This window comes from Pogona vitticeps, chromosome 5 (assembly GCF_051106095.1).
Source record: "Pogona vitticeps strain Pit_001003342236 chromosome 5, PviZW2.1, whole genome shotgun sequence".
NCBI lineage: Eukaryota > Metazoa > Chordata > Lepidosauria > Squamata > Agamidae > Pogona > Pogona vitticeps.
The window spans coordinates 12,233,582-12,247,653 of record NC_135787.1 but is presented as its reverse complement, the minus strand read 5'-3'; the positions used below and the strand labels follow the sequence as shown (position 1 = coordinate 12,247,653).

General features: G+C 40.3%; 1 protein-coding gene across 2 annotated transcripts; it reads left to right on the top strand.

Annotated features, from left to right (window-relative positions):
• The first annotated feature begins 357 nt into the window (after positions 1–357).
• On the top strand, positions 358–14,063 carry PLAC8 (placenta associated 8). 2 transcript variants are annotated; one of them, XM_073002026.2, is made up of 5 exons: positions 358–437; positions 9,038–9,157; positions 10,175–10,299; positions 11,523–11,631; positions 13,452–14,063. In XM_073002026.2, the coding sequence occupies exons 1-4, from the start codon at positions 392–394 to the stop codon at positions 11,625–11,627; spliced, it is 396 nt and encodes a 131-aa protein (XP_072858127.2). In that variant the 5' UTR covers positions 358–391; the 3' UTR covers positions 11,628–11,631; positions 13,452–14,063. The 2 variants fall into 2 exon arrangements, with proteins under 2 accessions (XP_072858127.2, XP_072858128.2); XM_073002027.2 differs by having other exon boundaries at positions 370–510.
• The last annotated feature ends 9 nt before the right edge of the window (positions 14,064–14,072 follow it).

Sequence of the window (14,072 nt, the reverse complement as noted above, 5' to 3'; positions counted from 1 at the left end):
CTCTGTGAGTGCAACACGCCTACCCGGGAGCATGACGTGTCCACCTGCGAGCGCAGGGGTGCCCCGCCCCCATGCATGGAGCCTGCACCCCCCCAACTGGTCCGCGGTCCCGAAAACATTGGGGACCGCTGCTTTAAAGGGTTGCCACAAGTCAGAATTGACTGATAACTGATAACAGTATTATTATTATGTTTCACATGGAATACTAGGTCTATTTATAAGTAAACTTCTTTGAGTGCAGTGGTAGAACTCACAGGGTATTGTGTGTAGGACTGCCTCCTGAAGAAATAAAATGCTTTCTCTTTAAGAAAAAGATTTTCTTAATAAATTGCCAGGACAACAAGCATTTGTAAGCTTCAGTAGTTTTGGCCTGCTACCAACTTCCTCATACATGACACAAACCAGCCAGTTACAATCTTTTGGGGAAACAACAGAGGGTAGGTGCTATTCACTGAAAGTTCTCTGTAGTTGCATTCGGCATTGACTGAGAAGGATCACTTTAAGCACGTGGTGAGTAGCATGAATGTAACTGCATATCCCCCTTTTAAAAATATTACAATGTGAATATCCTTAAATATTCAGAATAGCTGAAGATGGTTGTCAGTAGACAGATCTTTTGGAAGTGGGAAGTGCAATAGTGCAATAATTAACTTTATTATGGAACATCGGAAGCTGTAGGCAATGCTATTGTAAGTTTATTAAAAGCATATATGTGCATATATCTAAACATGAAAATTTTACAAAGAGGGTCCATAATCAATATATTGTATAACCTAGGTTTACATCTCCTTGATATGTTTTAGTCCCCAAAGTTAGATTTGCACAAATTTAGGAAACGGATAAAAAGGAGTCCCTGCAATTGTTAAGGAGAATGTATAACGGGAACAATTCAACAAAAGGATGAATGTTAAGAAGACTCAAATGATTACAGAAGAACTACATAGCTTTAGCACTTGCAATGAAGAAATCGAAATAGAGGTTTTATATACATTGATTCAATCATCAACCCAAATGGAGACTGCAGCGAAGAAAAAGAAAAAAACAAAGACTGGGAAAGACAGCAATACAGGTGAAATTCTCAGTATGCTCACTTAGACTTCTTCTTACAAGCTTTTTGAAAATGTACAACTCAACTGCATCAAAATAATATTATAATATAAAATAATAATATAATATAAAAATATTTTCCTGTTGGTGTTCTACCATGTTTTCCCGAAAATAAGACTGGGTCTTATATTAATTTTTGCTTCAAAAAAACCCATTAGGGCTTATTTTCAGAGGATGTTTTATTTTATTTTCATGTACCACAATCTACATTGATTCAAATGCAGTCATGTCGTCTTCTTCTGGTTGCTGCACAATGATGGAGGGTAGGGTTTCACTTAACTACGGCTTGTTTTTGGGGTAGGGGTTATATTACGAGCATCCTGAAAAATCATACTAGGGCTTATTTTCAGGATAGATCTTATTTTCAGGGGGAAAGGGTATTTATAGGAGGTTTATCAGATTTTTTAAAAAGAGGAGGTAGCTGTTGTGTTTGCAGTCCTAGTGGAAGGAGGAAGTGTCCCCAGCTGTAACCTTCATGAAAAGCTGCACCTGCTAACATTTCCCCTTCTGAGCAACCATCAAGGGTACAGAATTTCTATCCTCTTTTTCATCTGGTTGTGCTAATTCAGAGGCTGCCCATAATCTAAGGTCCTAAATGTTAATTAGCTTGAGCATAAATCTGGCACTGTAATGAATAGAAAGGATGTAATTTCAACCAGGTCTTTGAAGATAAATTTTCAAAGCAGCACAGCCATGATTCCCTGATTGCCATGGAGGAAAAGCCCGACAGTGGTGTAGAAGCCAGCAGTAAACACTGTATATTTAGGGCAGCTTTCTCCAACCGAGCACCTTTACAGAGGAATTAGATTACAGAAGGACTGGATAATAGGTATAAGTCTATGAGTGTCAGGATGTAAAGGTCAGTTTGCAGCATACAGATGTAGCATGTGAGTTTTAAGCCTTGTATTAGAAATTTAGACAACCACCTGGCAGATAACCTTTGAGTTGTATTCCTGCACTGAGCAGGAGGTTGGACTTCATGGCCCTACCTTAGGCATCCTTCAGTCTCGAGAGACTATAGTAACGTGCTCTGTATCGAGGACTTGGAATAACATCTAGTGTGGCTGAAAAGGCCAATTCGAGTGTTACCATCCCTTCCACACTGAAGACAAATACAATCTGTCCCCTGTCCAGCTCCCTGATTTTGCTGGGTTTGGGACTGCGTCTTTGCCTTGGCCTGCTGGACAAGGGTCTCTTCAAATTGGGAGAGGCCGTGATGCACCGCCTGCCTCCAGGCTGAACGGTCAGATGTCAAGGCCTTACCGGGGGGGGGGGGACTTTACATGTCCCCAGGTCAATCTGGCAGCCCAAAAAGGTATGACAAACTCAAAGCAAGAACAAAAGAGAGTTTAACTCAAAGCAGGAAAGCATAGGTACAGAACATATACTACAAATAAAGCAGGCCCCAAATGACCTCTGCCCAAAATATTTCATTCATTTTCAGAGGTCCCTGAAAGTGATAGTGATTTGGGCAGAATGAGAAACTTGTCTGGAAATTTCATGAGGTGCAGGTCTTTAGTATAAAGTGCTTGTTCAAGTTACTTCTTGGGCTGCAAATTGTAGAATCCCCTAGTCCGCAAAACCACTGATGGCCAGGAGATTCAGGGAGTTACAATCCAAAAAGTTATTTTTCCAGTCTCAAGTGTGGAGGTAGTGGTGGGTTCTTGACTGCTGAGTCCTGCTTTAGGATCCTTGTGACACAGTGGTTAAACTATAGTGCTGTAGTCAAGGTGTTGCTCATGATTTCAGTTCAATCCCGACAGACTCAAGCAGGTGGGCTCTGACAACCGATCCTTCCAAGGTTCGTAAACTGAGTACCCGGGTCACGGAAAGGGGTACTGTGTAACCTGCATTCTTAAATTGTAAATCACCCAGAGAATGCTTTAAGCACCGTGGGGCAGTATAGAAGTAGTACACTTTGCTTTTTGCTATAAAAACCCAAGGTTCGCCCACCATATGCAGGTGGTGAGAAAAGATGAAATGAAAGTTTCCCCCGGTGTTGGCTGTGGTCCCAGCCTTTTGCCTCCAGCACAATGCAAACTTTCGTTTCTCCTCTTTGAATAGCATCCTGCAGGTCACGGCACGGTGCTTTTGGTCTGAGTCATCAGCATTATGCATTTTTAAATAAAATACCTCCAAGGGTCAGACCAAAAAAAACCACACCAAACCTAAGGACAGTGTGCAGATATATGTGAAGAATATTCCCAAATTGCCCTGAGTTATCAAGTAACAATATGTTGTTGTTGTTACATGCCCTGAAGTTCCTTCTGATTTATGGCAATCCTATGAATGAATGATTGCCATTTTTCCTGGTTTTCTTTTCCAGAGGGTCCTGCCTTTTTGTAATGTACCCAAATTACGACAGCCTCAGTTTCAATATTTTGCCTCCAGAGATGGTTTAGGCTTGCCTTGATCTAGCACCCACTTGTTCGTCTTTCTGGCAGTCCAGGGTATCTGCAAAGCTCTCCTCCAGCACTACATTTCAAACTAATATTTTTTTCGTCTTCTCAGTTTTCTTTACTGTCCAGCTTTCACACCCATACAACAGTGCGGATTACCTGTTGTGGAAATACAACAGTGTGGATTATCTTGGTCTTGGTCTCCAAGGACACCTCCTTACACTTAATGATATTTTCTAATTCCTTCAAAAGAAGACTATGGGGAGATCTGATAGCAGTTTTCAAATACTTGAAAGGTAGTCTTATAGAGGGGCAGGATCTGTTTCTGATTATTCCAGAGTGCAGGACACACAACAATGGGCTCCAGTTACAGGAAGCCACATTTCAGTTGAATATCAGGAAAAACTTCCTAACTGTTAGAGCAGTACAACAATGGAACCAATGATCTCGGGAGGTGGTGAGCGCTCCAACGCTGGAGGAATTTCAAGAGAAATTTAGACAACCACCTGGCAGATATCCTTTGATTTGTATTCCTGCACTGAGCAGGGGGTTGGAATTCATGGCCTTACAGACCCCTTCCAACTTCATTATTCTATGATTCTGTGAGTCATTGGTGCCCTATTGAGTTTCAGTCTTCTGTTTTCTTGCCTGTGGTCTCCATTTGGAGTGATGATAGAACCAAGGTACACAAAATCTCTGACCATATCAATTTTAAAATTCTCAGTTCTAAAACGGTGTCGTTCTTCTGCAGTCATAATTTTTCTCTTTTTAATATTCAGCTGTAATCCTGCAGTGGCAATATGACCTCTCTATTAAGAAATGTGGGAAAGGATTATTTGAATATTTCTTTGTTAATCTGATTTGAGGTTGTTGAACCAAACTTTATTTGCATCCACGAGTTGGAAACTAACATGTTATAAAGAGGAACATTGTCTCTGTCTTGTTACTTCTTTTGTCATGATATTGCTAATATCATTATTTTTAAAAAATAACATCACAGCTGGCAACACTGTTTCTTTTTGTATTTCAAAAATATGATTTGGATTTGTCATTTATTTTTAAAGTGAAAGTTTTGAAAATGTCAGAATAGAATGTTATGAATGCAGTACTGTTTGAAATGACAGCAGAAATTGGAAAGCTAGTAGAAAAGAGTTAATGGTTTAGTTAACTGCTAGTGTACCCCAAAATCTACTTCAGTTATTTTTAAGTAAGAGAGTTTTTAAAACTATTGAGTTCATGCTAAATTGCTGCTTAAGTCTATGTTAGGGTGCAGCTGCACAGGATAGGAACACTGGATTAAACTGGGTTAGTTTTAAATTGGAAGGACAGATCCTGAAGCTGAGGCTCCAATACTTTGGCCATCTCATGAGAAGAGAAGACTCCTTGGAAAAGACCCTGATGTTGGGAAAGTGTGAAGGCAAGAGGAGAAGGGGACGACAGAGGATGAGATGGTTGGACAGGGTCATCGAAGCGACCAACATGAATTTGACCCAACTCTGGGAGGCAGTGGAAGACAGGAGGGTCTGGCGTGCTCTGGCCCACGGGGTCATGAAGAGACAACTTAACAACTAAACAACAACAAAGTTTTAAATTTCTTAGACCGGTCCTTGTTGGTTTCTGGCTGCTGAAATCTCTATAGTGGTTCACATAAATCACATAAATTACTGTATTTTTCGCACTATAAGACACACTTTTTCCCCACAAAACGGGGGTGGAAAGTCTGTGCGTCTTATGGAGCGACGAAAACAGATTATATTTTCCTGTTTTCTTCTCCTAAAAAATTGGTGCGTCTTATGGAAAGGTGTGTCTTATGGAGCGAAAAATACAGTATCCTGTTGTAAAAATCCACAGTGCACTTCACAACTGGTGCAGCTTCCAATTTTATCCCAGCCCTCTCCCCCTGACACCTCTTTTCCCCCTTCTTTTCCTCCCTCCTTTTCAAGCAGAAGCATAATATTCATTTCCCAGCAGTTTAGACTTTTCTTCCAGAATTGACATAGCATTAACTTGTAAGGCTTCTCTGCCTACTGCAGAGATACGGGGCTGTGCCATCAAAAGTAAGAAGGCAAACAATGTAGAAGGAAAGGTAAACATAGTAAGAGGACCAAAGCAAACATCGTAAAATACTAGTAGTCACAATGAAAGACCAGGTAATGAAATGACCGGAAGGAGGAAAGCATACTAACCAGTAAACAAGGCCCTTATCTGACCCAGCGCTGATAGGCATATTTTAAAAAAAGAAAAAGAAAAATAGTTCAGAGGAGAGACAACAGTCCTTCACTGGAGAGAGAATTTTCACTGTAATGGCATATTGTGTCTCACGTAAGACATCAACATCACCTTAAGATGCTCTGTGACTGTCTTTTTTTTGGCCAGAGATAGGTGATCAAACACATCAGAAAGGGGGAGGGGAATGAGATGCGAGGGGGATTAGTACAAAATAAGCAACCTCCTGATGGCTGACTCTCAAAACCTGAATGTACACGGATCTACACCTGTCTTCTCAGCAATTAGTGTTACATTGTGTAATCTGCAAAGAAACAAAAACAAAACATTGATTTTAATCATGCCAACTCCATCACAAGCAGATAGGTAGAATGAAGTATAATAATCACAGTCTTAGGTGATTACAATAAACCTTACAGGGAAAAAAAGTAGAGCAATCCCCTCCATTAATTTACTCTTCTCCGAGAGAGCAACGTGAATTTTTGAAAAACCCATTTCCTACCCAACCCACCAAAATGCTGCTTTGACTTTCCTTCTCCTCTTCCCTTATAATGTCATCACTTCGGATTTCCCTTCCTCAATTTGTGGATTCCCAGGTGGCTTCCGCCAACAGACAGTATTTTATTTCTGACCCAGGGGAGAAGCTTTGATGTGGTGTTTCATTTAAGGCACGAGACGGCCACAATTTTGATTCAAAGAGGACCCGTGCTCCCTTCCAAGCCACCCTTATTATCTGTTGGCTTAAAGTTGTTTGACTTTGCATGATAAGGCTAATTAAACAATGAAAGCTACTGTGGTGCTCCAAGTTCAATGTCTAGTCTTCGACCACGAACAATGGCTTCAACCCACTTGTCAGTCTTTGGAATTTATTAGGGGAGCAGGCAAAACACCCTAAAAGTAAAGTACAGTTTAAAACTATGGTTTGGAATTTCTACTATGAGTCCTTCCAGAACACTTCTAAAAGTACCAAAGCAATTGATCTGCTGTATCACAGATCAAGGTTATAGAATTTAAATACATTTTTAATCAGCTTAAGGTTTATATATCTTTATTTATATTTCATTATATCACAAACAGCAGACCCAGCACCCTTAGCTAGGAGCTTCCCTAGCTATTCGCTGACCCAGTGAGATAAGAATTAATTGGGTTATAATAAGCACACACAAAAGTATAAAAACAGGGAATACATCACACACCAGCATAAGGCATCTTATCCAAGGAAGAAAAAAGGGTGTGAGACTGAAAATGAAAAGCCAGGCAAAAGTCATTAAAGGAGCGGAAGAGGTAATGATGCAGGGCCAGAAAATTAACAATGGACTTTGCTTAGACTTTGAACTGACTTGGCTGGATGAGCTGTGGGCAGGTGACCTTGGTTGCTGAAGAAAGAGCTTTTAAAATAGATGGGAACTTGATTTTCTCTTTTAATGGTGGGCTTATCTGGATGGATGTCTCAATGGGCTGAGTACTTGGTTATTTATTTATTTATTTATTTATTTATTTATTTATTTAATTATTTAATTATTTAATTATTTAATTATTTAATTATTTATTTAATTTATATGCCGCCCACTCTACCCAAAGGTCTCTGGGCAGCTTACAACAATTAAAATTCAATACAATAAAATATAAAATGATTAAAATGCAATTAAAATACGATTAAAATACAATTAAAATTGCCATCATCAAGACCCACAGTTGATGTTATTTCAATTAAAACCCTTCTGGAACAGGAAGGTTTTGACCTGGTGCCGAAATATCATCAGTGTCGACGCCAGACAAATCTCAGTCGGGAGGGCATTCCATAGTCTGGGGGCAGCTGCCAAGAAGGCCCTTTGTCTACAAACCGTCCCTCTTACCTCTTTGAGGGACGGCTCTTTCAAAAGGGCCCCCTGGCTAGATCTTAACGGCCAGGTGGGCTCATATGGAAGGTTGCGGTCCTTCAAGTATCCAGGGCCCAAGCCGTTATGGAGGAAGAGTTTGGGACTTTGATTCCCCACTGTGCCAACTTGGGAGAAACGCCAGCCTGTGTAACCTTGGGCAAGCTGCACAGCCTCAGAGCACCCCAAAAGAAGGGAGTGATAAACTACCTCTGAGTGCTCTATACCTATAACACCCTGAAAAGGGTTGTCATAAGACAGAGAGTACTTGACAGCATGCAATTACTATTTTTAATTCTGCGATTTAAATTTGTTATGTTTTTGCCAAATTGTATCTGTTCTGTTTTACTGTGAACCACCTTGAACCCCGTTTTTGAGAGAAAAGCATGAGATAAATCAAATCAGGTATTCTATACAACAATATCTGTGCAGATTTCCTATGCTACACATTAAATCTTCCTCTAGCATGTTTCTGCTGTCTGGGAATTAGAATCCTGGAGACGTTAGTTCATTGATAGGTTTTGAAATGTCCAGCGTTGCACGTACGAAAACTTTCTGTGTATTGCCATATTCTTCTTCCTCTTTCTTCTTTGTTTTGTGGTCACCGGCAGTTCAAAAAAAGGAAACAAGAGTGGGTTTCCCACAAAGCCTTGTACAACCTCCTAATGAAGACAAGGGGCATCTGCTACTTTTCTAAGTGCTCCAAGGCACTTCTCGCCATTGAACTGAATGGGTTAGGGTTCTTGAGCTTTGTGGAGGTCCCCACAGGCATCTATCCCAGTTTTCAGGATCATAAGGAAAGGCAAGCTGCACGTAACATTTACAGATCTTAAAAACAGAGAAGGCAAAATCTGAATGAAAAGAAACACCGATGGCACAATGGTAAATCTGGAGGTGCAGGAGCTCATTATGAGAGTCCCAAATGCAAACAGCTGGATCATTTGGTCTCCGCCAATGAATAAGAAGTCTTCTATAAAGCTAATGGCTGTTGATTGCCTTTTTAGCATAAACCACCCTCAAATACTTTGTGTTAGAGCACAACTAGTTTTCTACAGTATGCTGTTCCTGGGAAAATCCATTCCTTTCTAGATAAACACCTGACAGATATGCTTTGATTATATTCCTGCATTGAGCAAGGGGTTGGACTTGATGGCCTTGTAGGCTCCTTCCAAACTTCACTTTTCTATGATTCATTGGGCTGCAGATTTCCCAGAATGCCCTACCCCACCATGGCCACTGGGACTTGTAATCCAAAAAGTAACTTTTCCTATCTTTGGTGTATTCTCCGTCACAAATTGACCTGGTAATCAAAGAGGTGGAAAGTCATTAAAGGATATGACATGGTTTTGCACACAGACTGATCATAATTTCCAGATGTTATTGATCGATCTTCCTTCCTTCCTTCCTTCCTTCCTTCCTTCAAACCAGTGGCCTTCAGGATGAACCCTCAGCAGGTGATCGTAACCCAGCCACAAGTTGTGGTTGTCCAGCGACAGCAAAGCCAGTGGCAGACGGACATCTGTGACTGCTTCAGCGACTGTGGTGTATGTACGTGTCCAGCAAATATTGGTGTTTCAGACTTGGGTAGCATCTCTTTGACAGTGTCAAGTTCATACTGAAGCCCACCGCTTTTGCAGACCAGAAACTTTTCATAATGGAAATAACGCCTCACTGTTGTTTGGATTACCCATGTTTACTAAGGGAAGGGCTTCCCTGTATCGAGAACAGCAGGATCGGTAGGAAGACTGCACACACATGCCTTATGTGTATTACAAACAAATTCTAGCTATGAATTGTAGTTATGTAATGTGTCCTTCCTCCCCAAGGTGTGCCTCGTTTAGCTACAGCTACTAAATAATGGCAAATGCCTGTTCCATTTTCTTCATCATATTGACTCAGAGCTAACACAAACCATTGTGTTTTTTTAATTATTATTCAGTTCTCTGTTTGCTTGGTCTTCTGTAGACAGCTAGGAGGCCTTCAAAAAAGAACAAATTTTAGATTAATCAAAGTTCTGTGATAATTATTGCCACTAGAACTTAAGATTTCTCAGAAGAAATGAGGCTTATATAAAATATTTTGAGGTTATTTATGTTTATTCTAGAATGTTAATTAGGGATTGAGATTTTTTAATAAAAGGAGGTTGGGAAGTAGTCCTACAGAGGAGGGGCAGGATCTGTTCTCGGCCATCCCCAGAGGGCAGGACACGCAACAATGGGCCCAAGTTACAGGAAACCAGACTTCTCATGAATATCAGTGAAAACGTCCTGTTAGAGCAGTACGACAGTGGAACCTATGACCTCAAGAGGTGGTGAGTGCTTCAAAACTAGAGGCATTCAAGAGAAACTTGGATAACCCCCTGGCAGATATCCTTTGATGTGTATTCCTGCATCGAGCAGGGGGCTGGACTTGATGGCCTTATAGGTCCCTTCCAACTTCACTTTTCTATGATTTTTGAGCAGGGGGGTCAAAAACACTCATACTTTGTACAATGTTTTTCTGTTTTACATTTAACTAAGCCACCTCCCGCAGAGGCTTTTAACACTCTGCCCTGCCTCTGTCTAGGTCTTTGTGGATTTTTTTGCTATCCATGTTTGGGATGTCAAGTGGCTTCAGATATGGGTGAATGCTGCCTTTGTGGTACATCTTGGGCGATGAGGTCAGTTTACAGGACAAGATATGGGATCCAGGTAAGTGGCTTATCCAGCTAACTGAAGGGTGGAAAAGGCTTTGAGCTTGTGACATTTACTTGACTCTTAAACTAGAAGCCAAACATTACCAGTTGGAAAAAATATGAAACAGAGGGGAAGAGGCAGCAGGTATAGTTATAACTGGTACTAAGGGATACAGTGATTCTGTACTTATTTTGTGTGCCAGAACTGTGCTCACAGCCCTGTCATATTAAAATCCATAACTGATTCCCAAACATGATGCTGCCTTATTGAGGAAGGAAGACCACTTTTGTCCTGGCTATTGTTTAAAGAACTGTCAAATGCCCTTACCAACCTAATACATAAATTCTGAAAACTGTAGTACAATGCTAAGAACTTATTTACAGTTGTTATAACAACTGAGTAAATATTCAGCCCAGATCCAGGTTTCGAAGCCTTTAGTGTATTTGGTATATAACTGGATATTCACATATATATACAATATCCAGTTGTATACCAAATATACACTGCCATTGCAGGATTAGTTATATCCCACAATGGCCAGAATTCCATTGCAAATTTACACTTGCATAAGGGAAATCATATAAGTCTTGGTGGAGACTTGGGAAGAGCAAATAACAGTGTTCTTAATGAGACAACTGGATTTAGAACCAAAAGAACATTCAGCCGCTGATATGTAGAAATGTGACAGGAAAGTCAAAAATTGTATGACACCCATAATTGGAACATATAATGTGAGAAATAAGAAAGAAGGTAAGATTGCAATTGTGGAACAAGAAACAGAACATTTAAACATTAAGCAATACTTCATGTCAAACAATTAAAGTGGGTAAGATTAGGGAATTTTCAACCAGTTAATTACATGGTGTTTTACTCAAGAAATAACAAACGCAGCAGAAAGACACTGAGAAGTGATAACAGCACAAGCAGTTAGGGGCTGAAATGTCTGAATAATATAATCATCATCATTATAGAACTGCAGAGCTGGAAGGGACCCTATGGATCATCAAGACCCTCTCAAGCAGGCACAGTGGGGAACTGAAATTTACGTATCAGAATGTATGGGACATCTGATTTGAAATTGCATTTGGCCTTTGGGGAAAAAGACATTTCCCATTCTTGGGTTAAAATACACTTCTTGCTTCTTCTCTACTCGATATCATCCCTCCCAAAGTGGCCCCACAACATCAGCAACATGGAATCATCATTATATTCCTTTTTGATTTCTTTTCTATTAATAGGGATCCCTCTGTGGTGATTTCTGTACTGCCCTCTGGTGCCCTGTTTGTTCCCTTTGCCAAATCAAGAGAGACATCAATAGAAGGCGACAACTGGGAATCTTCTAGGAAGGTGAGTGGTTTCTGCTTAAAAGTTCTTTGTGGCTGGAAAAATCAGTGGAAAGTGGTGTTAATGAACTGCCCATGGAATTTAACAGCAGTGCAGAGTAAAAAAAAAAAATCGAAGAAGCCGCTCCCCACAATCTCTTCATTCTTAGCATGACTCAAGAAAGAAAGTGAAGCTAGGGCAATGCCGGTAAGGGCAGGCTGGATCCTTAATGCCTGGAGGACATATCCTAAAGATGTTCCAAAAGGCACTTCTTCACTTTGTCCCATGAAAATGAATTGGTGTTGTTTCATCTGTAGAGAAGATCAGAATTGCATATCAGGAAATAGCAGACCTTCCCAAAGCAGTTCACACAAGCATGGCACTTACAACACACAAGCCCTCCATTCACACCCTTCCTATCCTATGAGGGGTGTTTGTTAGTTAAAATATCATAAATCCATTTCTTTACATCCCTACTAGAAAGCAAATCCCATTCAATACAAGGATCTTTGGGATGATTTTTCTTTTCATCAAAATATGTAGCTATTTCTGGAAGAAGGAAAACGTTCATATCTTCCAAATTCTTCTGTGGAATCCCTGTTCCATCTCATCTTCTCTGTCATCCTCTAGTTCATTTAAGCCTTAGCTCTGACCAGAGATAGTGCCGATTTCATTCCCAAAATGGTTTCCTCTACTCAGTATTCAGCTAAGCTCCAACAAGCACAGGACATGGTCATTCTGTACAGTACTTCCTTCCCCTTCTGTGTGTGTTGGAAAGAGGATGAGCTGCAAAGTTGGATCTCCTGATGGAATGCATTTTGATCAAGAATCAGTGATGTCAGAGAAGTAGCCAACCCCATGTCACTGAGTCCGTGGAGGGGAACTCTACTCCCCTTGCAAATGGATCCTCATCACACCCACCCCTGTTGAAGAAACCTATTTTATAAGGAATTTCTTCCAGGCTCTTTCCTCCAAACCAAAACATGTTAGTGTCCACCTCTTGAATTAGGACACCAGCTTGATGTCAAGCAGAAGACAAGTTTCCATTATGAAAAACAAAGGAAATGTGCAAATGGTGTTATCTGCAACATCTCGTTGGGTTCCAACTGCTTCCCAATTCCCATTTGTACCAATTTGGCTCAGTTTACCTGGATACCCAGAGACGTACCTATTTTCATAAGAATGTCACAAAAAACTTTGAGAAGAGGCCTCCCGTTCCCCACACACCAAATATCACTCTTTCAAACCTGGTCTTGCATGTGCTGTAGCTATTTAAAAGTGACTTGTGGCAAACGCCACCAAAAATATAGAGTCTCTTTTTCTGAGACCAATTAAAAACTGGTCAGCCATTATTCCCTGTCCATAATAACCAATAAATTACACAGAACACACAAAAACTTCAGCAACAGGATGGGGCACAATGTAGAAGTGGGAACATGGCACTTGACCAATTTCCTACCCGTAATGTTTCCCTTACAATGTCCTCCTCCCTCTGTACATTTTCTGAGATACTTTTAACCACGTATGGCCAGCTGGTACCCTGCAACTGGAAAATCTGCCTGGGTTAAGTTAAGCACGCCATTACCAGTTCTCCATTCCAAATCACCACCCAGAGATGCTTTGCACATCATCAGACTTTAAGCTATGCACAGGAGCATGTAACGAGTAATCTGGCCCTCAAGACTCACCAGTTATAGTCATTCTCACATTTATACTCCATTATACTGCCAGAAAGCTTACAGCAAAATAGAGAAATAGAATAAATATTTAGAGAACAGAACTTAACAACTTTGCTATGAAAGTTTACTTCATTCTGAATGATGCTTCTCTTCTTTTCTCCCCAGATTTTTCTCTCAGAAATGTCTGTCCTGGAAATTTGATGAATCATTATCAGGAGTTGAAATCTTAACTCATATTAATATGCCATTAGCTGATCACAATGAATGTGTTGACTGAAGATTTGCCCTGCTAAGCATAATCTTGAACGCAGTATACAGTACATCACAGCTGTATAGCACAGCACTTTTTTCTCAGTTGCTTGCATTTGTATAGTCCCAAAGCAAGATTGTCATTTATTTGTAGCGTGCCTTTCATCTAGCCCAGCCTCAAGAGCGTAATATTCACACTAAGAATATAATTGTGTAGACAAATCATTCTCATCACCACCCAAATATCTTATATGCAGAGTGAAATCTGAAGCAGTAATGCAATAGTCTTTGTCACTGTATTGGGCTATGGATATTAATTTAGCCCAATAAAGAGTTTTGAGGATCTTCTAAGCATAAAATCTATTCAGACTGGCTAGGTAAATGAAGTTTTTTTTTCTTTAACCGGTCTCTCCTAAAATCTGATCATTTTGTATGAGTAATAGCTACATGTTTGAATTTTACTATCCGCTTTTGCCTGTTACTCAAAGATTTAAATAAACTGTGGGCTCATAATGCACAAATGGGAAACATTCTCCA